Genomic DNA, 27899 nt, shown 5'->3' with positions numbered 1-27899 from the left:
GCACAGCCTCAGACACTTTCCACATTTTATTTACATTTTAAGACTAACTTTAATCTCAATCACATATCCATACATTTCCTTTGTTTCACTAAAACTTAAATGCATGGTTTATTAGAACAAAGACTGTAAACAAATATTTGCCATGTCCAATACATGTAACACAGGAGCTGCTTAACAGAAATTAATCCCCCCATTTTATAAATACAGGTATCAAAACAATCCTGAACATACTTTGTGACACTACTAGTAGTCGGCACCCACACCCTTGCAAAATTAAACAAGATGAGCAACGGTATTCACTGTACCTGCTACCTTAAAACAAATTTAACTGCAGCTCTTTTACTAAGCAAGATGGATAAAGCATGCCATTTATATTTTGCCTTCTCCAGAAATTATTTTCAGTAACATATATTATTCCACAGCAATCTGACACTTTCTGTCATGCTTTCATCTTGTAAAACCTGAATTCCAATTATAGGCTATTTCAGGCTTATGCTTAAATGACAGTGCCTCAATAAGAGAAAAAAAAATAATTGTGCTGCCTTTTTCTCCCATAGTGCCTGAAAACATATTGGGCATACATATATTATATATATTCTTACAAATGTCCAGGTCATGTATACCAGCTGAAATTCTTTAATGTGTGGGTGTTTGCATTGTGAGATTTAATCAAGACATTAACATGAGTAGAAGGTTGTTGTTTTAAGACAGAAGTTTGAGAATCAGCTAAAATTAATTATTGTAAGTTTGTCCCTCTGGAGGTTGTGGAAGCTTCATATTTTCTTTGGACATCATTAGACGTCTTAGCTCTTGAAGTACAACTTTAATGCTATATGAATTTTGCCATTTTGCTAACACTGGTATGCTCCGTGCATCCACCTGGAAAAAGAAGAGAGAAGTCTAATTTATGATGGAACACAAAATCTCTACATAAATAACTGTTATCAACCTAATTGCTCTAAGAAACAGTCTAAGCATTCCCTGACACCATCTCTGTGTTCCTAAAATATTTTAAGGAAAACAATCACATACTTACACACAGATACAGATTCTGCAATAAAATCCATGCAGGTGGACCCTTCCATCTGTGCTGCTACTTATATTAGTGGGAAGGAAAGGAGGGGAGGAGGACATCAGCAAACTGTTCACTGCAAAACTGGAGCTGCTATCTCGCAAAATTTATAGTTTTTTTCAAATTACCCCAAAAAAAGAAAAGTAATCACCTTCACTATGCTAATATATGCACCTGGGTGTTCCTCAGTTCTTTAAAAGAACCTGCCACACAAGAGTCCATAGAATACCTTTCTAAAGGAACATTTCCCTTATTATTTCTTTGCTACAAGTATTGTTAGTGATTTCTTTCACATCCATGGTGCTTCTGATACATCTAGAGCCACTACATGTACTAAGAAATGTCTTGAAATACTGAAATAACTGATTTGTAATGCTTGGACATTTCTTAGCTCCTTGCATCCTTCTCACAGTAAGTCATCTTATGGAGCCGTGAAGATTACTGTACATCACTTACCAATTGGAATATGAACTGAAAGGAAAGGACATGGGACTTCTCCTATGCGTTTATAAAACCTGTGGGACAATTTACACAATTATATTATAACAGGAGGTTTCCATATGAAAGTCAGCAATTGAAAGTCATCCTGGGAATTGTTTTGGCAGCAGGTTAAGTCCCAGCCGCTGCATAGAGGAACTTAAGAGCACAGAGGGGCCTACAGCTGTGCAACTGCAAAGCAGGCCCTGGGGCAGGAATAGGGCTATTGTATGCTACTGGATTCCTTTGGTAGAGTAGCACAGGCAGCCCACATGGCTACAAGAGTGCTGGAAACTACTGTTTTCTGATTTAGGCAGCATAAAACATCAAGAAGTTTTGTATCCCATCTTAATTAGGGCAAGCTGAAAGAAAAAAACCTGGAATCAGAAATAAGAATGTTAACACAGATGTTTTACTTCTAGATTATTTGAAGTGAGGCTGTCTATTTTCAGAACACCAGATGAGACTAAACCTTTTTGTAGGAGAAAACTGAGGCCAAGGTTTAACAACATGCTGGCTTGGGCAGCAGTACTATCCCAAGAAACTTCTGCTCCCTCTCTTGTTCCTTTAACAGTGCTACTGCCTATCAGCTCAGGTAAACCACATACGGGGAAATATTTTCTGAACTGAACTGACAGAACCCACCCAGTTTAAAACAACACTTTGCAAAGAAGTCCCTAAGCAGGATGGATCCTTGACCTTATTCATAGCTCAGCACTATAAGCATTTCTTTTCACACAATTTGTCCTCAGAGTCAGGAACCCCTTAAAGTCAGTAGAGTTGCCAATGACAGTGTATCATCAAGCCACACTACAAAAGGCAGTCAGATTACTTAATAATTATAGCAAATGTTCCAAAAGAAGTAAAACAGCATCAAAAGAAAAGCTCTATTATGCAGCAACATCATGTAAGTTTAAAATACACGAGTGTATGAGCTAACACAGAAAGGTTTTGAAAGTTAGCACTGGTGAAATAACCACTGTCATTCCTGTACTATTACTGCTTTTTTAAAGGCGTATTTGGGTTAATGTGGTAAATAGGAGGCAAAATGGCTGGAAAGGAAGTTGCTCTGTGACTACAGAAACAAACATCTAACTTCAGTCTGGAAATTCTTCTTTCACATCATCTTCCTTCTCCATGCTCCTCCTCAATTTTGCCTTTGTCAGCTCCCTCAGGTCTGGATGTTTGCCTCAATTACAGCACACAGCAGCCAGTCACCACTGCTGTTCAAATAATACAGTTCTACAAAGACTGGAACATGACAGCTGATCACCTAAGAGAATCTCCTCCTGCTTTTCTTTTTTGCTGCGAATTTGCAACAAAAAACTCACAGACTGTAAACTCTGCTTTAACATTGCTATGAATGTTTTCTGACTAAAGACTGCTGCAACGTGACATTTTTGTTGCTTGTTTATCTCAAGTCTCTTTTCTGCAAGTCACTGACTTCTTTCATAACATCTTGCAGTGATACCTTTTTCACGTCTTAAAATCAAGAATCAAACACGGTTAGAAGGGAAAAAGGGATTTTACCTCGGTATTTATTTTAAGGATCCTTAGGTGCACTACATCCAGGTCGAATGCACCAAAATGTGCACCACAATGCCCACCCCCAAAAGATCTGGTAAAACATTATAGGTCTTACTAATTAGCATACCTATCAAAAATTCCCCAATGAGAAGCTTGAATAAGCTCCCCTCCCCAAGGAACCTTCCCCTGCATGGTTCTATCTTGGTTTACAGAATGTGTTCTGGAGAGGACCTTGGGGTCTAGGGCACACTATCCTCTACCTACAAAGCTTCTAAAGTGTTTAGTCTTCTAGCTGAACAAACAAGTCCAAGAATGTAGGCAAAAAGCACTAAGAATACAGAAGTTGTAAGAAAGCATAACAGAGGTATAAAAGAAAAGGCAAAAATCTTCATGGCATCAGCAGCAGTAAAGATTTTGGCTCAGGTTCTGTTGTCTATGTTGCAGAATTGATTTCCAACTTAATGCATAATAAACTCACTTTATGAAGAGCAATGAGAAGACAGTTAAAGACATTTAAGAGTGTAACACAAACTATGTTCAAATCATACAAAAGCATTAGGTAATATTCAAATGCACACCCTGGAACACAGAGGGAGACATTTCAAGGTCACATAAAAGCTAATAAAGCTGCAAACTACAATCTGAAGACTATTTTATTTAGACTACTTTATTGGGGGGGTACCCCACTGTGGAACCTTGAACAATAGCAAGAGAAGCAATATATATAATGCATCATCTTTTTCTAAACAGTTGAAAATAAAACAAATTATTTTACACAGTGATGCAATGTATTCAGTGTTTATAATGTTCCTAGTAACTTCAACAAGTAGCAATGTCTACAGCAAACATACTCAAAGCAGTAACTGGACAGCAGCTTACAGATTTATAGCTGAGACTCCCAAGTGGTTTAAAGGAAACAAGTACTTCCAGCTGTAAATGGTATCTAAATGAACAGAAGTGATTGCAAATCCTGCAAGACAGACTACTGAGGAGCACTATCACAGATGCAAAAATCAGACAACCTTAAAAGACAATGCGAAAACAAACAGCACATCAGAATGCAACCTGGGTTTTATCAATATGGGATACATAAGTCTCCAAGAGAAAAAACCCTGTAGCATCAGGAATGATAATTTACAGTTTTAGAACAGTGATGCCATTAGCACATAAAGGCGTTTTGTCCAGCTCTACACAAGTACTTGGACTAATTTTTCTGACCTTAGTAATCTAATTCTGTATACAAATACAGCAGCTCCATAGGTAAATTAAAAAGAACAAACCCACAAAAAACTAACTTGCAGGTAAGAAAAGAAAGACAATTTAACAGGGTGCCTCAGAGCACCTAAGTATTCTGAGATAAAATACTCCTGAACTAGTTCTTTCCTGCACTAAATTTACCAAACAGTGATTCCTGAAGATATGCTGCTGGCAGAAAAGTTACTTACAAACTCCTCTCTCACAGAATAATCAAACAAAAAGTCAATAAAGTTGTACCTGTCAGTACTGATAAATTCATTACACACACACACTTTTCATGAAAAGTGTAAAAGGATTTTTAAGTCAAGAAAGCTGAGAACCACTGCCCACAGGGCAGTATGAGACTAGTTTCCTTAGAACCCTAGTAACTGCACTTACCTATCTTTCCCCTCCACCACTCACACTCTAACTCAACAGAAATTACCACCCTCTAACACTCCCAGTGTGGGCCCTACTTTTCCACAGATGTTAACTGGCACACATCTCCTGCAAAGCCTACCTTAACAACATTAAAAATATTTTGAGTATAACCTGCTAAGATATACAATTTCAGCTGCTGTTTGCCTCAAATCTCTTTTTGGCAAGTCACCAACTTCTTCCTGACATCTATAAGCAATGTGACCAAAAGCTGGCCACATGTCAAAAACCAGGGTGCCTGCAGAAGCACGGATAGTAGAGGATATCTGCAGATGAAACCCTGCCACTAATTCAAAGAATGCAGCCAACCACTTATGATCTATTAAATGAAAGATGACCAGAAAGTGGGAGAACAGCTTGGAAGAAACACGAAGGAACTATCAGGAAGCAGCAATATTAACTGCTCCAGGATGCTGAACGTGCCCCCACAGTTTATGTCACAGCTTCTCTAACAAGCACAAAGACAAGATAAAATGCAAGACACTGTGACAATGGCTACATTAAAAATTACGTAATAAATGTGTTTTAAATTCATTACTTATGAAAATTCTTTTCATTAAAAATACTATTTAGTCCTATTTAAATCCATTAAAAAAGAAGTTATGCATTTGCATAGCGAATCCTTTGTAAGATACACAAGTTTATCTTTTGGGGGGAAAAAGTAATGATGGTTTTATGTAAGAATATTAACTGTTTAAAATCAATTTTTCCTGTAGCAATGACTCAATTTGAAAAGTGCTTTTAAAATGACCAGGCAGATTTCCTGTCACAGCAGTCACCTTGTTCCTCAGATAGCTGAGGGAGTGTAGACTTTTCCAAACAAAAGCTCAAGCTGACCAGCTTCAGTAAACACGAGCCTTCAGGCTCTGCTAGTCCAAGGTCCTGCTTCTGAAAACCAACACCTATACCTTGAGGTATGCAGAGATGAAGCCATGAGAGCATACTTCTTCAGTGAATCACAATAGTACAGGTTCCTACGGTACTGGGAAGAGGTATGAAAATTGTCTTCCAAACATACCATAAGCAGCTTTTGCTTCTCACACCTTCTCAATAAACACGTACCTTTAGACAACAGGCCACAGCTGTGATTAAGTGCATGAGCCACTTTGCAGTACCAATTTTAACAGGCTCTTCAGGTAGAGTAACATTGTTAGCTACATAAAAGTATTTTCAGAGTAATTTTAGATTATTTCTGAAGCATTAGTGCACTGGCTTTGGACGACCAACCTGAACACTACTCTACAACCCACAAAAGTGCAAAAGAACCCCTGAGAACCTCTCCCCCTGCTACTCTTATTGAGACACTTGAGCTTCACATTTCAGTAGTGTTAATTACAGAAATGCAAGTCCACCTTTCTTTTAAATCTTACAAATTATTTAAAATCCAAAGATGCTGATGCACTTTTAGATATTACCTTAACCCAATTAGTCTGCATTCACTGAAGACAAACGAACACACAAATATGATTGTGCTTCCTGCTGATATATGCATGTACCACTGTAAATGCAAAACAGCTCACACCTCCTCCCATTGAGCAACCAAGCACCTCCCTTGCTCACAGTACTTAAGTACCCAGAGAACAACAGAGTAACAAACTTGCCTGAGCTGCTGCCATGGCTTATATCTGTGAATTCATCCCACCCTAACTGCGGGATCAGTGAAAGCAACTTACTGCAAATTAATCTCTGAAATGAAAGTGATTACCATCTGTATCTATTAAGACCGAAGCTCAGAATCACCTCGAATTTGGATAAATCCAGTATAAAGGAAACAAGAGTATAAATACACCAGTTCATTACAGGTGAATTAATACATCCAGAGTGAGTCTCATCAGAAATACCCTCCATTTTTACTCAATGGAAACATCAGAAAGAGTTTGTAATGTTCCTGCTACAATATGAAACTAATCCCCTTTCATAAGAGTATTATGAGGGAAATACCTACACACAGCTTAAACACTTGTTGTTTTCCTGCTCAAAACTAAAACCTTCATCTTCATTTGAAAGAAACAACTGTGTCAAATATTATAAATACTGCTCATCTTATTGGTAAGCCACAAAAAGCCACAAAGATTTGAAGTAGTAGGCCACCAAAACTCAATTTACATCTATATTTATATTATAAAAATTAAATACAAAAGCTCTGTCCAACATGCATATTCCTCACCTGATTTTCACAGAAATATTTTTAGTATAAATTAACAACATGGTTGATCTTACCATTTCAACTTACCATTCCATTGGAATTATTTATTCCATTCATATTAATTTTAGTTACAAATCTAACTGTAGGAGGTGCTTCTGGATATTTAGGTCCACACTCTACTTTCAGACTGTATATTCTGTTTTCATAGTTTGTCTAGAAAGCAAAAAGACAGACTAATGCATTTCACTGAAAGCTAAATATTAATAAATCTTTTAAAAGCAGAGCAAAGGCAAGAGGAACAATGATTAAGAAATATGAAATAAATATAAATTTTTTAATATTGTGTACCAACTGAAGGTCTTGGATTACTGACCAATTTCCACTGTTTTGGTTATATTGATTACTTCATGATTATGCACAAATTACACTGCTTATTGACTATGCCATACACAAGTTTTAACACAATTCTTTTTTTAATTCAAATTTGCTTTCATCCTTTCTATCTGCCTGCATCCTCAAAACAACAGTGGCACAATACAGGAGTAAGAGAAATCAATTAGCTTTAGGAAAATTACCACCTTCCCCTATAATGAAATACCTAACACTGTAAAAAAAATTGGAAATGGAGAAAGACAAAGATACCAGTAACTCAACAGTTAAGATACAACCAAAACCAAAATAAAAATAGGCCCTGCAAAAGAAATATATTCTGGAAGTAGGTAGCACTACAGAAAATATCTGAAATTTCTGCAGCTGAGAATTACTTGGTTTACTGGAGGATTTATGAGCTTGGACAGTAAAGCGACTGCTAGTTTGCAGATGTCATTCCAAAGTGACCATGGAACAGATAATTCTAAGTGCAAGTATACTTTGAGAAAGTTAAAGGCCAGATAAAAGTCATCTTGTCCTGCTACAGGTAACATAGCTGGTACCACAGCAAGAAAATACAGTAACAAAAATTCTCATTATTCATTCAGCCAAAACAATTTACTTCCCCAGAGAAGGATACTGTCAGTTATAGTGAAAATATGCCAAAATGTATATAACTCTGCTCACAACTCAGGAAAATCCCAAGAACAGCACTAATTCTCATTCCCTTATTCCTATCCAGGTAGCTTCTCAATTTTGCTCAGTTTATCAAATCATTGTTTTACTGCAAGCCAAGCATCCCTGCCTGGCCAGCTTCCCAAAAAAACTAAAATCCCATTTTCTGAAAGTCAGAAAAATGTTTCCTTTAACCCAAAACAAATCTTACTCCTCTCTCTCTATTGGGTCACCTTTCAAATGAAGCAAAAAAATACCTGGTAAGCAATTTTTTGCACAGCTCTAGGGAAGCCACATGTGAACTTCACAGACAGTATTAGCAACTTTCTCTATGTTTTTCCTAACTGCACCATCTACATAACTCAGTCAATTCCAAAAAACACTCATTTTCTACAGACCCTGAAACTAGATATGCAATTCTTCTCAAAGTGCTGCCACTGCCTTGGGAGCTGGTGGCTTCCACTTTCTACAGCCACTACATATTGCAAGTCATACTATCTGCAAACTGCATGTCCCCAAAATGGCACAAGACATATTATTTGCACACACTCTTTATCATAAAGAAAATAAAATTACAGAACTACAAATTGACCAGGACTAAAAGTGTATCCCATGCCGGGTTGAGTACTTTTATTATTTTTTTAAAACACATGGGACCTTACATAGTAGTATTATAAGTATAGTATTAAACACATCATAATCTCTTCTCAAAGATGTGTAGTAGTCTACCTTAGGTTGAACAAGAAAGCAGTCACAGTTCTGGTGGGCTTTTGGAGAGCCAGGGAGACCCTATGACAGCTAGGTCAAATTTTCAAGTTTTTATCCCAACGCATTAGACTACAAACTTTCTTCAAAGTGTACTCAAACACTGATCCCACAGAAGCTAATATCTCAAGCATACAGTCATCGTGATTATATTTTAAACCTGTCCTCTCCCAACTGCACCCAAATCTGAGGAGCTCAGCAAAGTCATTCAGGTGCTCAAAGCAGCCGACTGCAAGTTGCAACGGATTTCCAAAAGAAGCTTGAATTACACGGACTCTGTCTCTGGAACTCTGCTGCTTTGGAAGACGTTGTCTGCACTGAGGCAGAGCTCTGATGTCTGTCTTGGACAGTTCATTCCGTAAGCCCTGCAGCACCAAGGGACATACAAGGTGTTCCCATTCTAGCAGTGAAAGCCATGTGCTAACTTAGGGCTACTTAAAAAGCTTCATTTAAAGGTCTCAGTTACACACTGATCTTTTGCATCATACTGTAACTTATGAGAAAGTGTGGAGTAACTTAAGTAAAGATGTCTCCACTCATATCTGATGTGGCTGATACACGCAAGAGGTGATTACTTCTCTTGCAGGTTGTATCAGGCTAAATGACATTCTATAGAACTTCAAAGGTCAGGATTGAGATAATTAAAAGCTGCTTAGTCTTTAAGCACGATTCAACCAAAATTCTGAAAGTGTTATACTGAAAGACTATTTGATAAAACTTGTGGAAGTTGAAAATAAATTGCCAGTTTACTACAAAACTGAAATTGCCAGGCACATATGATAAAATGGGAAAGACATTTACCTGTTTATTTTTACTATCAGTGTATACTTATGTGCAGTAACAGTGGAAATACAGAACGAATATACTCATAACTCAGTAAAATACACCTCAGATCACAACTGGCTTTTACACACAGCTGCAGAAACAGGGGAACCTAAACTGAAACACTTACATGCTAGAAAGTGAGGAATTATACACTATTTCTACAATTTCATGCACTGAATTTTAACTAATTCCCTTACACTGTAGAACACTAACATATTTTAGCATTTTGTATTGCCTAAAAACTTAACAAAAATGTTTTAATTCATCACACTTACCCTTGGTGGCCCAATAATCATTCCTGTCCATCTGGTGAGTGTCATATCTTCATCATCTTCAAGGCCCCAGCTTACTGTACCATCACCTACTCCCTTCTGCCCTTCTTCAAGTTCTTCCAACAAGCGAAAATTACGAGGTACTTTAACTAGAGAAAATGGAAAAACGTAATTAATACTGCTCACATTAAGGAAAACAAATTCATTGCTTTTATATGTTACACACTGGCAAGTGCTGAATGTATTTTCCAAGTCAAACAAATATTGCCTGAACGAATTTATTTAGCACTCTAATTGCTTTGAAGCAACTAACTGCTTCATTGGAAGTTAGTTACTACCAAGTAATAGCAATACAAGCCATAAAATATAAAAATAGGACAGCTCTCTTTAGTCTACAATGGCTTAACTCAGATTCTCTTTCCCAAGCACAGTACTGTTTAGATCCAGTACATTTCAAAATCAACTGACCGTCTGTCAAGTTCTAATCAAGCAGAATCCACATAAAATCAATATGGCAAATTTACTCCAAAACATAATTAAAGAATGCAACATTTAACACAGATGATCCTAATAAATGTAAACTGTAAGGCTGAAATATTTTCACTTGATTTCACTTTTTTTTAAAGAACCCAACAAAAGATTAATATCTGAAAACAAATCAAAAATTAAGTCTTTTTTAATCTAGTGATTAATACTGCTACTTGCCAGAGGAGAGAAAATAACACAGAAGCATTGATTAAATTGTTAAAGAGAGATGAAGACATATTCACAACAGAATATGAAGATGCCTTTAGAGAGCACCAACTAATAGTCACTAACTGAACTATAATTACTGGATTTTTATTATTATGCATGAAAACAGGAAGATATTGATAGATATTAAACAACTGGATTCTTAATTCCTTTAGAGTATAGAAGCTACAATGGTACTTCAGCACTGATGGAGGGAAGAAAGCTAATGAACACCTGTGCACGCAATCATGGAATGCTTTTATTTTCAAATAAAATATGCACAATGATGTAGTAACAATATTATAATACCATAAAACTTCCGTTTACTTATAGCTGCTTATTGTTATGTATTTTTTCTTATAGCTTCTTATAACTATAGTATATTCCATGATTTTCATTAAAAATCCTTTCCTGGACTGTAAGAATCCAGGTGCTCCATAAAACTAAAACTTAAGATTGGGTACACATGATGCTATTAGCAGTTTGAAAAAGATGAGGGTCAAAGAAAACCATTTTTCATATCAGTTATTCAGTCACTGTGATTTCAGGTTTTACATTACATTAGTCTGTACTCTGTCAGGGTGCCTCCCCCCCGCCATGTGGTCCTGGGAGAGGGGCCCTGGGAGAGGGGCTCTGGAGGGGAGGCAAGGGGTTTCCCTGTCCCTGGTCAGCCTCGTTCCCCATTGGTTGTTTTGTGTTCCCCTGTGCGGGCAAGGACCCTCGGGTCCCGTGATTGCCTCAGTTCCTCGGCAGAGCCCCGGCCATGCGGCTGGAGAAATAAACATCTCTGAAACATCTAGCAAGAATTGGTCCACAGATATTTCTTTTCCACGGGCCTTGTTGTCTGATACACGTGTTGCAGTATCCCCACTGTAACCGTACTCCAAGCAGTCTCCATGCAAGAAACAAAGAGCTTTATATAATATACAATATTATTATTTAGTCAGTGTGCAAATATATGGACCAGTATAGACACACATACCTTTTAGTAACTCTTCAACTAGCTTATCTTGCAGAACTAAAACCTCTCTTAAATAGTGTTTAAAACTTTTTTTTTCAGTAACACACACTAAGGAGAGGCTTCCAAAAATTGCAGAAACTATGGTCTCCAAGTCCTCCAAATTCCCAGGGAAAAGCATTAAGAGTACAGTATCAGAACAGTGCAAGGAAATTAAGTCATTCATGTATGGCCTCACCTTCCTTCCTTCCTTGGTACTGCCGCTCATCTGAGCCCATAATGAGCTACTTCAGCTTGCTAACTGAGCAGAAAATTACACATTTTGGCCAGTCTTCTGACAGCTTAACAAACCAGCCCAGCCAGCACACATACTATTACCCAAAAGCACCAGCAGAGTACATCAAGAAGTAGATCATTTCTCATTATTTCTGCATAGATCCTTTTATAAAGCTTCACTGAAATGCATTTGCCCACTCCTCTGGTCCCATCCTGATTTGTGATTAACATTATGACAGTACATTTACATATCTAATTCAGACTAGAGATGAGAAATGACAATCACACTTCAATCACATTATAGAGCACACAGTTTTCACTTTTACTCCAGATTCATACATGTTCTGGAGTTGAGTGTGCCAGTAAAAATAAAAAATAAACCAGAATGATCAACTTCTACTTTGCATCACATGACTGAATAGATTCTGACTGGTATGTGCAGTCTCAAATGAAAAAAAACCACAACAACCTCCACCCACAAACCTCATGTACTTTAGCATTCACACATTACTTCAAGCTTTCCCAGTATCTTAAATCCACCATTTCTCAGAAGTCCTGCTCTGACTGCAGAACTTCTGAATCACAGTTTAGCTCTTTAAGAAGAATATAAGAGATGGTACCAAACAGGCTTTATTTCTGATCATGTGCTATCACCTTTCAGTACAGCTGAGATGACCCAACTGCTCATTGTCCAGATGTTCCACCCCTTCTCCCAGAACTCTGTTGCTCTTGCACTAACCAGGCTCCTCTATTAGTCAAATTGTCACACTAATTTAGCAAAAAAGCTGTTTTTCCTTCAGGCAAAAATCAAATGCAACCAGTTAATCAACTGAATTGACTCAGGAAAAAAGAACAACAAATGCCAGAGCTGACTGCTGTGTCTCTCAGTGCCTTCCTTTGCAAAATCATGGGTGTGAGGATAAAGGAGCTTTTTGTGACAAAAAGCCACTGCACTGACTCAGCTGTATCATAAAATTGTACTCAACACATTAAACTGTAGGAGATGACACTAGAAAATAACAACCCCTTATGATGAACTGACCTGTGTTCATCACATTTTTTCCATTACATTATGTGTGCTCACTGGTTCCCATAACTGCCCAAGGGGAGCAGTGAAGGACTTGGGAAACCTCCAGAATATCTCCAGAAAATAATTTAGATGTGCTCTGAAAGAGACAAAAACATCTGAGAGCAAGTGCCAGGTTTCCCACACTAACATTCTTGTCAATGATAGAACTAAGTAGCAAAACACTTTTCTGAAGTTAAAAATAAGAGTAAAAAAAAAAAACTTGTGTTAAAAAAAATACACAAAAACCCCAACAAAAAACCCAACACACACACACAAAACCCTGTCAACAACAACAAAACTCTGCCCCCCAAAACCCACTAAACTGCTTCTATGTCCCTGTCATATAGGATTAATGTTTTATCATCAATACATCCAATTTAACTGAAGTAATTACTGAATGTTTTAACAGAAAACCATTATTGCTAGATTTCTGACAAGTGACATGGAGTACTTAAAAATAAGCAGAGGGGATGTAAAAAAAACCAAACAAAAAACAAACAAACCAATGAAAAACAAGCCCTTATTATAATTTATAATTACAGTATTAGAAACTTCCAGCAAAATTAACTCGAATTAAATATTGTCTTGAGCATCCACTCATGCCCTTGTGCACACTATTACACTCTACATGCTTGTTTTGATCATGCTATAACCTTCACACAAAACAAATTTACCTAGCTTGAAGAACGGAACACATGTGCAACATTGTGCCATCTTTCCAGTAAAAAAAAACAAGAACTTCTGTCTAGAAGTCCAGTCAAGGATGATCGGGATTTTTCAGAAATTAAGTTTGCTCCTAGTATAAATAGAAAGTTAAAAAATTCTTTTTCTTCTCACAATTTCACATATTTCAGAAGGCACACTCTAAACTGCATGTTAATAGTGCATATATAACTCGCAGTTTTGTCTCTAATCCAGACAATGCAATTCATCAAATATTTGCTAAGAACTTTGAAATATTCCTGACTGAATTTGAATAGGAATCGTTATTTCATTTACAGAATTTGGGCAATGAAACAACATCTTTCTGTTCCTATGTGCAGGTCATTAGCAGTATGAAATTACAGAAACCAGCACCATTCCTGCGCTGACTACCAGACCTCAGGTGTTCTTCCCAGTGCCACTTGCTGATGGGACCACTGAGCAGCTTCACACGGGCACAGACAGGTTGGGTTTACTCTCTGTAACAGGCACGCCTCAGCTAAAAGCTCACATTTCCAAGTGAAGGGGATTAAAGCTGTCGATTTTATCACTGGCAGAGCTATAGGAGTGGTAAATTCCCCTCAGCAGGCTGTGATTTACAGCTCAGTACAATACTGCATCCAGCACAGCTCTTTAGCAGGACTAAAGCGCTGCATGTGAAAACATACTTGGGTTCATCCAGATATAAGAAAACAAAAAGCGAAAGCAACACCCCCCACCCAGCCTCTCTTCACTTTATCTGCGAAGCTCACCTCACTGTGGATTTTACTGACAAATAGCCTCCTGGCAACCCTGCCCGCAAACTGTCACAGAAACTGCCAAACAACTTTTACCAAATTCTCACAAACAGCTGAACTAAATATATTTCACTTAAACAAGCAAAACATCACTCATGCTTACATATACCAATAGTTTTTAATTTAAAAATTTCATCATGAAACTGGACTACAGAAATCCGTGAAATTATCAGTGAATTTAATACCTTGGAATTAGAAGAGAATGAAAGAAGTCTCAATAAATAAAGCCCTTAATTTAAGCATGAGGGTCTACTTTCATATATATGGAGCTACTTCAGACATTACATTCTAAATCTCCTTAGAAATAAGAAACACACTACCACAAAGGACAAGTCAGGAAAAAAGTTATAGCTATGCTTTTATCCAGAATCTGCATAACCTGGGGAAAAAAAAAAAAATCAGGAAACAAAATAAAAAGGAATCTTCTGTGTCCATTAGTAGCACCAACAACTTTCACTAGAGTAACAAATGAAAATTGCCTGGATGGACCTGTTCTTGCTAGTGTGTTAAGACACAGTTCCACAGTTGGCCATGTCATGTCACCCAGTGATACGGGGATTTAATCAGCAGCATCAAGACAGAACACATAAGCATACTTATGTGAACTTATGTCAGATTTGACAGAGCTCACTGGATACATTAAATCACATTTTTAAACAATTCACATGGACACACTCCTGCAAACAGAGTTGGCAGTCCAAGCTCCTCACACATCAAATGATTCTTTGCTGTGTAACAGGCAAGAGTGGGATAACCTACACTCTGCTCTTCTCCCTGCAGGTTATAAAAGGGAACCATAACCCAAATTTTTCATAGATTGGCTCAGAGCCTAAAGTGTGAAATTTTCTGTTATAACCAAAACTATGTGTTTTTTAGAGTAATTGTCCATAACGATATCCACATCCACATTCGGTTTCTCTTAAAATCTCCCCAGCTCTTGACTTCAATCACTCCTAAAAGTTACATCAGTACCAGGACCATTTTACCATAGTTAAACCAGCACACCCCACACCACCAACACTCCAAAAGACAGCTCCATAAACAAATCCTGATAAGGACACAAGAACAAGTTATATCAAAAAATCATACGTTAACACAGTTAGGATACTGTCAGGGATGCTACTCTTCCTGATTGAGATAGCTATGTCAGGGAAACTCTGTAGTATGAACAATTCTGAATATATGAGTTAGCTCTTGCCCACTGACTTCCAACAAAACAGAAATTCAAAAGTATGTTCAGCTTGGTAACAAAGAGAAAAACCTCTCAAACCCCATTAATCAGCTTCAGGCTCGAAGCAAAGTAAGTATTTCCTAAGGACAGGGAAACAGGGGAAGCATGTCAGTCTTGCAAATTTCAACCCACATTAAAATTTCTCCTGGGGCAGGGAGAGGAAGAAAAAAAATACACAGAGAAACACAGAGAAAACAACTTCTTCCTTTCAGTCTCTGAACAATTCATCTTGCTCTGGACAAAATGAAGTAAAAACCTGAAATGCTGTACTAACAACAGTCCACACACCCACAAAAAGAACATAAAATTACAAAAGCCTCAAATAGGCTCTGAAATGGCCAATACATTAAAAACAAAACAAAAAAAAAAATAAAGAGAGAGGGAAGAGGGCCAGGGCATGTGCAATACTAACATATCCTATTTTGGGCTGGAGAAGATATTCCTTTGAAAAAGCTTTTTTTTTGTAAACTTGATGTGTATTCTTGTTTGCCAGTTACCCTGCTCACATCACATACTCTTTGACCTAGTAAATATTCTAAAAATACATGCAAGAAAAGCCTTACTATCGGGAACCTACTATCAAGAAATATTACCAGGTGTACCATAATGATATTGCAGTTATCTGAGGTTGATCACAATAACCAGGCTCCAAAACCCTGAAATATTTCTAGTAACTTGCCTAGTTACTACAACAACCAAGTTGGACATGGCAGTTTTGTCTAAAATAGAACTCCATTGCTGGCATTAGTAGTGGAATGCAGCAATTCAGTAATGGACTTTGCCATTCTTGTTGCTCTTGTTTTAAAATCAAGTATGTTACTACACACACAGTAAAAATCACTGTTTCCAATAACCAAGACAACATTATTCTTATTCAAGGTAAACAGACATTTGCAACTGCTTTCCAAGAAAGTTTCAATACATTTCAGTGAAATTCAAGTTCATAATTTTTCAAATCAGTCATATTCTTAAAGCTGCATTTACTCTATGCTATTTTTCTCTACTTTTCTCCAGCAAGTATGTCCCAAAGCACTGAAATTCGAGCAACAGAAGATTCTGCATCAACAGTTTTGAGTTTAAATTGGGAAAGTTCTGTATTATATTAACTCAAATGGTGAAACCAAAGTATTTAGCAGCAATAGGTGGCCCATGCACATTGATTAGGATGAGGAATAAGGTACTAATCAAGACTGCACCTCACAAAGCTGTAAGCAATACCAGTTTAGGTTAGTCTTAATGATTTTGCAGATTTAACTATGCTTACCTGTGGAAATTTCCTAAGAATCTAAGTTCAAGAAGAAAAACAAGTTTGACATAATCAGATAAAACTTCATTTCCATGTAGAAAGAAATTATTCATCCCAAAAGAAAGAAAGACAACAAGTAACTTGAAGAATTAATAAGAGAAGAGATGAGTAGAAGGTAAGACTCCACAGCTCAAGTAAGCAAATGTACATCAATGAACACTATAGAGCAAGTGGCCATGTATTCACTGCGTTCAGTGCTCACTGTAATGCAGAGCCAGTTTTGCTACAATATGGAACAGCTATGAACTGGTAAGAACTAAATGGGTTATTGCACTTCTCTGCAGGACTAAAACTATATACACACATATATATATGGATATATATGGCTATATATGGCTATATTTATATAAAAGACTATGTAGGAGCCCTGTAACTGGTAAACCTCTTTTTCCTTTTATAATATTTGAAATTAAATAAGTTGAAAGCACACAGGATGGAAGATTTCAAGGAAGAGGTACAATTCTAGGAAACACACTGAAGTTAAAGAATGCATTTCATCAGGTTTTTGGGGTTTGCTTTTTTCATATGAAGTTATGTCACTTGCTGAGAAACATTTCTCAGCATGAGCCAATAAAGAGTCACAGCAGTGTGAAAGCTATAACCCTTTATCTTAAAACCTAATTTTTGGTTAAAGCTAAGTAAAGTAATATTTGTTTTCAGAATTATATTGGTGAAAATTTCTATTTATTTCACCTAAGTGAAATCTTACATTTGCTAGTATCTTAATAGACACAGTCCAGACCTAAAGTTAGGCTACATGAAAATAACTTTCATAGGAATTTCCTTTATATTTGAGTCCAGCCACAGCCATAAAAGTTCTAAATATGGCTTATATTAAGAAGGCAGCTAATGAGAAACTGTTAATACAGCAGAAGTCTTGGTCATTTACTGCAACTCAGCATTCAGATTTTGATGGACGGGAAAAGGGCTGGACAAGTATAGAGGTATTTATTTCTTTAGGGTAGGGCACTGACTCTAATTTAAAAAAAAAAACAAACCAAAACAATAAAGACAACATAGATTTACAGAAGCAGGGTTTTTTCACCTGGCTTTCCACTTCATATGCATATTCATAACATTAAGACACTGTCAACTATCTACTAGTGATAATAATTGAAAATGACAAATTCTGAACAGAACGACGTTTTCAGTAGTAGCTTTAGTTTTACTGGGGTGGGAAGGGAAGAAATTAATTTCTAGAGAACTAGCCATTAGTAGCTGGATTGTCAGACACATACCTGATTTACAAACACGTTAAAATGGCTTAAACCACAAATCTTGATGCTGGAGTAAGAAATCTCAGCGGATCAAAACTGCAAAAGCAACATCAATTTATTCAATATGTTTCAGTTGCTGATGGTTTCACACCAAGAATGACGAGACCTCAAACTTGACTTCTCCAGCAGAGTGCACATTCCAAATACAAAACTTCTTAGGGAAAAGTTTGTACAATTTGACGTTTTATTAATTATGTTTTTAAGTGTGACAAATTACTAGCAAAACAAATTGCTACATTAACAAGGCATCTTCACCTAAGTCTTCCCTTCTTTTATATTGCCTCCAGAGTAACCAGAAGGAAGTGAGTTAACTCCTTCTAGTAACTTTGATTTCTACCAATTCTGTTCCATAATCCATTGGATTATTTACTGAAGGCAGTCCTGTGGACACGACTCTTCCTGTGACAGTCAATGTCGCCCAGGAAAACATATCATACCTGTTCAGTTTTTATTCACTTCTAACCATGCTATGGCCCGTCCTCTCTTCCCCCTCTCCCCTTATGCACTTTTCTCAGAGGAGCAACAGATGGGGATGCAGCTGTCATTAACCACCTGATTCATCAGAGCTGCTCTACCCTCTGACCAGCACCCATGGAGGAGCCAATCTCTCAAAAATTCCATCAAGTTTTTCCCATTCTGCACCATCTCTCCTTACCAAGGTTCATGCCTCACTGAAAACCTCCATTCCTCCACTCCTGCAGCCCAACTTCCAAATGGCCTCTCCACTCCCCTGATTTTTTATGGAACAACACCCTACATGTCCTAAAGTTGCACAAGGTACAACAGTAAGTAAGAGCAAGAGTCATCATAAGCACACCAGCAAGCAGAAGCACAGAGTAGTCGACACTGGTTACATGCACACACAGAATAATGTCCAGACCTGAGAGCAACTCCAACTGAACTCGGCCTTGTTAGCAAGGAAGCAACAACATCGCTAGGTCTTTACATTTTCATGCAAATACGATCATCCTGAGTACTGCTGCTGGCATGGAATGACTAATGGTGCTCAAAAAAATTACACTAATGAAGAAGCCTGCTCCACTACAGATATAAACGTTGTTAAGACTACAAAATAGAGAAGGCATAAGGAAGCTCTTAGCAAAAACAAAGAGGGGGGAAAAAAAAGAAAGGAACCCCAACCTTCAAAAATTCCCACAAATGTTTTAAGTAATCAAAATACCTCATCCAAAAAAACTTTTTTAAAAATTACCACACCAACAGAAAACTATAGTATAAAACCCACTAAACTGGACTGCAATCCCAAAAGAAAACTGGTGTAAATTGCTTAAAAGTAATTTTACAAATTTGCATGAATATTAGTGGCATTTATCAGTCTATATTATATCTAAGTGCAATTTTTTTGTTATAAACAAGACCAGTGTAGACTCAGACACTGCATGACCAGTGGTGCCTCACGCTATAAGAAAAACCACACAGGTATTAAACAGTTAAGTCACTAAACAACTCAATTGACATCCGGGCTGTTTCGATGCACAAGCTGACTACGGGTTTAAAACTTAACTCTTTACAGGCAACCACTGAATGAAACACATGAGATATCAAATAGTTCAACCACCTTCCCATATGTTTCAGTGTATGAAATGACAGATAATGAAAAGTGACACGTTGTGATGCTTAATAAATTGAGAATTACTATTTCAATTTTGTACAGAACAATGTAAGGCAGGAAGCCAACAAGCAGGAGTTAGAAAAGATATCTGTCACTTCAAAAACCACCAGCAATATCAACTGTGATTTAATAGTCTAAGGAATCAAGATTTTACCAGGCAAAGAAATCTTTCTAATTTCTACCCTCAGAAGTTAAAAACTAACCCCCACACTTGTTTAGTACAAATTACCCCACTATTAAAAGCACAAAGCTAAATAATGGAAGAAAAAGTTAAAAAAAGGTAAAATTGATTGCTTTTTGAAAGTTTCATATTAAACCTGACATTGTGTTGGTAGAGAGAAAAAATTATTTAAAACACATACTTTTTAAGTTACCTTTTAAATTACAATGACATAGAACCTTTTTTTTTTCCCCCCAGATAAAGGGATAGAAGAAGCAGGAAACTAGAAGAACCCAGCAGAGCCCAATATCTCCTCACGAAACAGCTTTCCCAGGGTCTGCTTTAAAAGTTAAGAATACAATGTGTGACCCAGATAACATGAGTAGCATCAAGGATTTAGTCTAGCAAAGCTGTAAAGCTGCCTTAAACGGGTTACAAGTCATTGATTAGCAAACAGTTGTTCTAACACTTGCACAAAGGTCCTTTCCAACATGACTCAGCACCTATCCACAGTCCAAAGCATAATAAATAGATAAATATCCTTTATCTATGTAAAACAAATAATGTTATTCTTTCAGTTATACATGTAAGCATACATCTATGGATATAATCAGCAAATGTACCAATCACCACATATTTAGTAAAAAGAATTGCCATTAAATTATTTTCCTACATTATTATGTAAGTCATACTTCAGCCTGCTATTTTCTATATGCTGTGGTACTCAAAAGTTCAAATTATTTAATATTTACATGATCACACATTCCATTTCAGTGAGAAGAAAGAAAACTTACAATTTCTCCTCTGGAAAAGTTCTAAGTTATATGAATAAAACTGGACATTTTACTAAGACTATACTGAATAAAGGACACTCACACGTATTGGGCAAAATGTTTTGATTTACTCAAGCAAATTGCAAACACACTTAACTATCCAGTTTATGAATAGTCACAAATGCAGTAGAGGGAGGTGATTTTTTTCTTTATGCTGTTAAATATGTCTAATGCAAGAATTTTTTAAAAGGCCATACCGAATCTATAATTTTTCTGACAACTTTTTTTATCTAGTTGAAGCATCTCATCCTTCTGAAATAAAGACTTTAGAGCTCTGAAGTTCTAAGTGTTGAAGATTCCACTCGTTCCAAAATGCTAACTAGAAATGGTTTAGAGTCACAGACTGAAATCATCACACATTTTTGAAAAGGCTGTAAACCAGAAGCTCATGTTATTCAGAATAAGTCTGACAGCTTCACAGTCATAAGTTTCTGCACTGATTTAATTCAAAATATTGTTTGAATTGTATCTCATTAGTGTATTCCAAATGACAAATACAAAGAAAAACATTCTTTGGGCAGGACAGCATACAGTAAAACCCTTCCAAATACTTAAATCAAGGCTACTTTGAATGCTTTCCCCACAGCACTTTCTTGTCTTTCCATGATCTCTGTTGAGGCTCCCACAGGATAACTGAGACAACAAGGCAACAAAACAGGAGTAGCTGAAGCTGATGTAATACTTTACATTAAGTTTCAGTCAAGATGAGGTACAAGCTATAGTGTAGATAAAAAGAGTTAATAGTGCAGATAATAATAAAAGATAGCAGTTAGAAGAGATAATAGGGTAGAAAAAAGAGCAGGGGCAAAGAGAGAGGAAAGGTCTGTTAACAAAAAGAGGCTGAACAGTTTCAAGGCATGTATTTAACACTGCCTCTGGAAAAATCTTCCATAAGGCAAAATACAAACACTAACAAATACATATGTAATTCAATTCCACCAACTACTCATAAGACTTGGAAATCTAATTCTTACATGAGAAGCCTTCTCATGCATGCTTAGGTTTATAGTATGGACCATCTGCCTCCAACTGCTGAGAGGCATATCTTCCTGAAACTCTGTGTTATACCTTTATCCAGGCTAGAATTTTCCAGGATTGTACAGAATAGTTTAGATAATGGGCTTCAATACTATGTCTGATAACATCCTTGAATTTCAAACAAGCTCTGAAACAAATAGAAGATTACAAAGTAGGCCACTTTTTTATTGCAGAGGTAAGTTGCTTTGCTGTGAGCACTCTAACACAGCTATTGTGGCAGAAAGACGTAAGTGGGTTTGTATTTAAAGACAGAGTTATAAAACACCAGGAACAAAGAAAGGAAAATGATACAGGCAAAGCTCTGAGAAGAAACAGAGTATCTTGCCTATATATGCCCCAAAATTGGAAAAGAACTGATGGTCTATATATAGTTTCAAAGCTATTTGTAATCTAGACTTTCCTCAACCCAGCTGAAATTATTTGTGGTTTGTCAAGATGTTTTTAAGCAGGCAGAACAATCACCGTCACAATTCCTTGTGCATAGGACAGGCTATAAAAACGCTCCACACAGAATGCTTGCTGCCTCACAGAACACAGTATTTTACTTCTTTTGTTTTGTTTGATTACTTTCAGCTTCAAGAAATCTGTGCTTACAGAGCTAACACTGTAAACCCATAGAACAAACTTTGAGGACTGTAAAATTCTAAAAAGCTCTTAAACTAACTTCTTGGACCAGTTCTGGATAAATGAACAATGTGGTGGAGGCGTAAAAGAGAAAATGGGAGGGAGTAATATATCCTTCAAGATAAAACACAGCAGATAAAAACCAGACAACTATTTGCTCCACAAAGAGAAAAAAAGAGGAAGGAAGCAAACATTCAACAGGTCAGAGGAAAAGAGAAGCCTACCTGTGCAGAGTTTGGCACAAGACTTTTCTAGACACAAAGTTTAAATTATACCACATCTCCTACGTGGAAAAAAATGGTCTTTAAAACGTTGCTTCTACAACCCACTTATGAATATATCCCTTTATTACCCCTCTGAACGGCCCTTAATCTCTAGGTGTCTCCACACAGGGTGTAAATCTTTACCCTACTAAGCACAGAACAGACATCCGGCTGATTTGGAATGAAGAAGAAAAGAGTTTCAAGGCATTTAAGTGTTGCAAAACACTTCACATTATGGAATATTCTGCAATTGAGGATTTTATGAGGGGAAGAAAAAAACCCAAGTTTCAAAGCGAAATAAACCAAAACCAACAACAACAACAAAAGCCCAACCATTAGGAATGGTACACTTAGTCCTCACTTCACAGCTCAGGGAGTCTAGAATGCACTCAAGACCACTTCCAGCCCCGCACTTTTAATACCAGCTTCCTTACTGCTGTAGTCATGCACACTTAAAACTGCTTCCACAACTACCAAATGTTTGCAAATAGAAGTAAAAATCAAAGTTAAGAAAATAAGGCACTGACATTGTGCATTGTGCCATTTCCACTCACAGAATCAATCATGTATAAAATCAAAGGGAAAGACATTTTTGCACGGGCAACTCAAGTTACACAATGAAGCTGTTTCATCCTTATAGAGTAGAATAACTGGAAATGAAAAGTATGGATTTTACAGAAAGAAATATTTCACAGGCATCTAGCCACGTACCTTCAAAAATATTAGGGACACTTTCAAAAAAGGATGCTCATGACTACATACTAGAAGTAAATCAGGAATCTCACATACAACAACTTTGATTGTAAATCAGTCCATTTTTCTTCCCCAAGCACATGGTTTCAGCAAACCAAGGGGGATTTTCATTAGCACAGCCCTATTCACCCTCCCTCAAGCTACTGAAGCTCTTGGTTGAAGAGGAAGGAGACGAAAGCATTAGCAGCCCATAGTTACAGCACCATATTTGACACTGCTTCCTTGATTCTCGTATTTTCCCACATAAATTCTAACCACTTAGTGACACCATCACTGCCTTTAGGAATATGTCTCTCCCATTCCCATTTTAGAGAGACATATATATGTATAACCTTACATATAAGGTCATATTATGTGAAACCCCAATTATCTAAATACAGAAATTAACTCCTGAATTAACTCCTTATAATGATGTTTTTCATCGGCTTCTTTTTCTTGAGATACGCAAGAGATATTTAAATGGTATGCTTCAGGGAATTATTTCTTTTAACTTGAAATTATGTCTATTTACATTTTCTACTTTGTATTTTCAAACAGATTAACAGAATGAATCTCCACCTAAGCAATATGAAATTGGATGATTATACTAATAGCTGCTCTCTTCTCTAAAAAATTGACTTGTTCAACTCCAGACCTCCAGCAGTACCCACACAAATAACCTAGATCCAGCTTCAAGCAGAAGCAGTTGTAATATCAGATCTACCGAACTGCAGCTTACAAATGCCCATTTCTAGCATATGCAATATCTCCATGTACAACTTACTCGTTACAGGTGATTTTAGAAAGCAGGTAAGATACTTATTGAACAGCAATGTAACACTGATATATACAATTTCTTTAGCACACATTGAAGAACAGCTATTTTCAAACTAAATTCTCTGCTGTTAAATGCACATAATTTGTTACATGATTGCTCAAAGGATTAGCAAGCCCAGGAAAGGAATTTCTGGGATAAAAGTAAAACATTTGACCTTAGTAAAAGTTTTGCTGTTGACTTCCTTAGGGCTAGAATTTCATTCCTGAACTTTATGCAATCAAAATATTCTTTCTTTTTTCTTTTTTTTCTGAAATAGATAATGATGAAGTTGAACTTTACAGCAAGAGCAGATTAAAGTCACAGAGCTACATACATTTAAATCTTAAGTCTATAAAAAATGTAAGCCTATAGCAAATCATTCCCTTCCCTCCTCCACAAATGATTATAACACAGCTTCCTGGCAAGAGCAGTTCAGGGTGAAGTCTAAATTTCTGCATACTATGTGGAAAGAGCAAAACAAACACCCCTCACCCCCCCACCATGTGTACACCAATAAAAAGTCACAGTATTTTCTCCACAAGAATATGTTGGTTTAGAAGCCCTGACTAATTTTCCCAGCAGTTTTGATGATTCAGTCTGCTTGCTGCATTTTACTACAACAAATGAGTTTAATTCAATTTCTTCAACAAGGTGTACATGCAGTACTGGCCCTTTACATTGTATGGAGCAGACACACGTTTTAAGAGTTTTCCACATCTCCGGCTTTTTATGAACTTTAAGAGTGGCTGTATTTCTGAGTCAAAAACAACCCCCTTGAATAAATGTATATAGATTTCAAAATTACTCCTGTAAGACTGCAGAACACTTACGGCAGTAAAACCATCAAAGTTCAGTCAAAAAATATCTATTCTTATAGGGTTGAACTAGAAAGAAAATAGCTTTTTTCACTACACAAATTTTTAGTAACTGATATTCTACACTAAACAGATTGAATGGACTCTGATGCCAAATGCCAGTACTCAATAGACAACCTAAACCAACTGCACTTCCTAGAGTATTACAGGAAATCTCCAGCCAGAGCCTAGACATAAGCTGAAGTCTTTCAGTGTTGCTCCATAATAAAACTCTTTTACACTTAGACACCAGGAAAAAAAGTAAAAACAAAACCCTAACAAAATAAAATGCAGTAATTCCCAAATGACAAATACTTGGGTTTCTCTAAATATATCCATTCTAGCTCAGTTTATCATAGGCAATACCTGTCTTTTTGGACTGTTCTTCCACATAGTTAGTTGCAAAAGCTACTCCACAGCCTAAATTGGTGCAACTTTATCAAATTCCACTCTGGAAATCCCATATCCCCAAACTTATTACCAACTGGAGATGACTCTCCTTACAAAAAAAAAAAAAAAAACCAACCCAAAACCTGCCCAAGCTCTTCTCACAGAATTAACAGCAAGGTACCAAGACCAGTTTAAATATACAGATGTTTCTTCTGTTTTGCTATAGTCCCAAATCCCAGTGATCCAGTAGATTGGCAACAGAAATAAATTAGTGGCCAGCATTCACCCTAGACTGGCTGCTGAGGTCTATTCATTCCCTTACCCTGGGATCCATCAATCCCACTTACAAAGTCTCAGGGGTGAGAGAAGGGGAAACAAGGCCCTGAAGACTTCAAGTTTCAGCACTGGGGGAAAGGTCTGTTGTATTTCAAGCCTCTCACGAAATGAAACTGAGATGGTATAATTGTGCTTCTACATTTAGCACTTGAAGCAATATCCTTGTCCCTTTCTTTGCCAGCGCTTTCCACAACGTCCTGCCGCACCAACGCTCCGCACGTGGTGTGCTGGTTACTGAGATGGGCTTCCTGGGATGACTGGCAGCTCTTTGCCCTTACATCTGCCTATCAGAGACCCTTTGGCTCCAGTGGATGCCACGGGGAAGAGAGCTCCAGTCCTCCTTCCCGCTATGCTACAGTCATCACCAATGTGAACTACCTTTGTCCCAAAATACAACACAGGCCTAAGCCCTTCTCTTCCCAGTAAAGAGGGGAAAGACACAATCCTTTATTTCAGATACCACTAGACCACATCTTCTATATTCACCCAGTGGTACACTGGGACAAATCTTCAGTACAAATCTTTCTTTCCTGCAGCATTTTTACCAGGCTAACGACATCTCCTCCCTCCCTCACGTACACCAGCATCTATCCATCCATTCCTGCCTCTTGGCAGGTCAAGTCTTCCCTCCCCCGGCACTCGGAGCCCTGTCTCCCATCACGCACCCCCAGGCCGGGCTCTCACTAGGATGTCGCTGCCCCACGGACGGAAGGGATCGGGCCCGGGGCATAAGTGAATTAGGAGGAATTTCTTCACATTAGACATGGGAAGGGGCTGCCCAGGCAGGTGGTGGAGTCACCGTCCCTGGTGGTGCTTCAGGAAAGACTGGACGTGGTCTAGTTGGCAAGGTGGAGTACGGTCATAGGCTGGACTCGATGATCCCGGAGGTCTCTTCCAACCTAAGCGAATCTGGGATTCTGTGATAACCTGTCCCGGCGTCCCTGCAGCTTCCCTCTCCCCCCTGTCAGAAGGCAACTCCTCCCCACTGTCGGAGGCAGCTCGCCCCCCCCATCCCGGAGAAAGGAGACCCGCCCCGGGCCCTTGCGGGGGCGCCTCCCAAGCACGAGCCCAGCGCGCCGCTCTCCCGCTCTCCCGGGCCCACCGAGCCCCCCCTCACAGACCTGTGGATCCGGCCATCTTGTCCGAGCCCCCCCCACACCGGTCCGGGCCCGCACGCCACGCGCGTCACTTCCTCCTCGAGAGGCTCCGTCACTTCCCGCCAGGAAGGACGAGGCGCATCCCTGGAGCGCGCGGGGAGGGGCGGGGCCAGGGGAGGGGCCGGGAGCCGCCCTCGGCCCGTTCTCCCGGCGCCCTCGGCCAGCGAGCTTCTGTCACCTCTGTATCCCTCTCGCCGGCCCCGGTCCATACGCGTCCCTCTCCAGTCGTCCGCCACATGCGGGCTATTACACCTGAGGAGCAAAGTCCCGTGGCTGCATCCCTACCCTGCCACTCCCGCTCAGCCCGCACCCTAATCCCCAGTAATAAGGAAGTCAGCACACAGCGGTGAAGCTTCACTTAAATTTTTTGGGTTTTCAGCTTGGCTTCAAACAAGGCACTTAGATTCACACGGGTCTTTGGAGCCGAAAAAAAAAAAAAAAATTAATTAATATGTGCCAAAGGCAGGAAAGGAAAGAATACAGATAAAAATTTCAAAGCCACAGAAATGCCAGAAGAAATAAATCAAAAGAGGTGGCAATTGGAATTAGCTCCTCCGGATGATGTGACAGTTTCAAAGGCTGAAATATTTGACATTCGGTAGCATAAGAACTGGTGGAAAATTAATTCCACAAATGTCTAGCCACGATGCCAAATGTTTCTTCACCTGCAGGAGTCTATTACAAAACACAAGCTCCAGGCCCTTCCCCAGGAGCCAATGCTGAGCTCAGCTGAAGGTGGCCACTGCGGTAGCACCTCGCACATCCTACCCGGGACCCACAACCTGCACCGAGCTTGGGACCCGCAGGCAGGTGGGAAAAAGCAGCTCCCTGTGCAGAGTGCTGGTGAAGGGCAGCAGGCTCAGGAAGAATCCAAAAGGGCCGTGTCGGCGTTCATGTGGACATGAGGGAAATGCA

The 27899-nt window shown here is 38.3% G+C and overlaps 1 protein-coding gene across 5 annotated transcripts; it reads right to left on the bottom strand.

The window, feature by feature from the left end:
• Window positions 1-11: 11 nt before the first annotated feature.
• Window positions 12-27034, bottom strand: UBE2V2 (ubiquitin conjugating enzyme E2 V2). 5 transcript variants are annotated; one of them, XM_069004721.1, is made up of 5 exons: window positions 26949-27013; window positions 18112-18186; window positions 9806-9951; window positions 6984-7109; window positions 12-879 (listed from the first exon to the last, which is right to left on the bottom strand). In XM_069004721.1, exons 3-5 carry the CDS (start codon window positions 9848-9850, stop codon window positions 733-735), a joined length of 318 nt encoding a protein of 105 aa, XP_068860822.1. In that variant the 5' UTR covers window positions 9851-9951; window positions 18112-18186; window positions 26949-27013; the 3' UTR covers window positions 12-732. The 5 variants fall into 5 exon arrangements, with proteins under 5 accessions (XP_068860822.1, XP_068860820.1, XP_068860821.1 ...); XM_069004719.1 differs by lacking the exon at window positions 18112-18186 and having other exon boundaries at window positions 26949-27034; XM_069004720.1 differs by lacking the exons at window positions 18112-18186; window positions 26949-27013 and adding an exon at window positions 12811-12835.
• Between the last annotated feature and the right edge of the window lie 865 nt (window positions 27035-27899).

The sequence above is a fragment of the Aphelocoma coerulescens genome, chromosome 2, assembly GCF_041296385.1.
Source record: "Aphelocoma coerulescens isolate FSJ_1873_10779 chromosome 2, UR_Acoe_1.0, whole genome shotgun sequence".
Lineage (NCBI taxonomy): Eukaryota > Metazoa > Chordata > Aves > Passeriformes > Corvidae > Aphelocoma > Aphelocoma coerulescens.
The sequence above is the reverse complement of the archived record's forward strand: the minus strand, read 5'-3'. Positions and strand labels throughout refer to the sequence as shown.

Bases quoted from the DNA above. Each gene is read 5' to 3' on its own strand.
- UBE2V2 (XM_069004719.1), bottom strand. The intron at 7,110-9,805 runs GTAAGTGTGATG...TTTGCTTTCTAG, and splicing joins TGATTATTGGGCCACCAAGG to ACAAACTATGAAAACAGAAT. The intron at 880-6,983 runs GTAAGTTGAAAT...TTCTTTTTCCAG, and splicing joins TAAATAATTCCAATGGAATG to GTGGATGCACGGAGCATACC.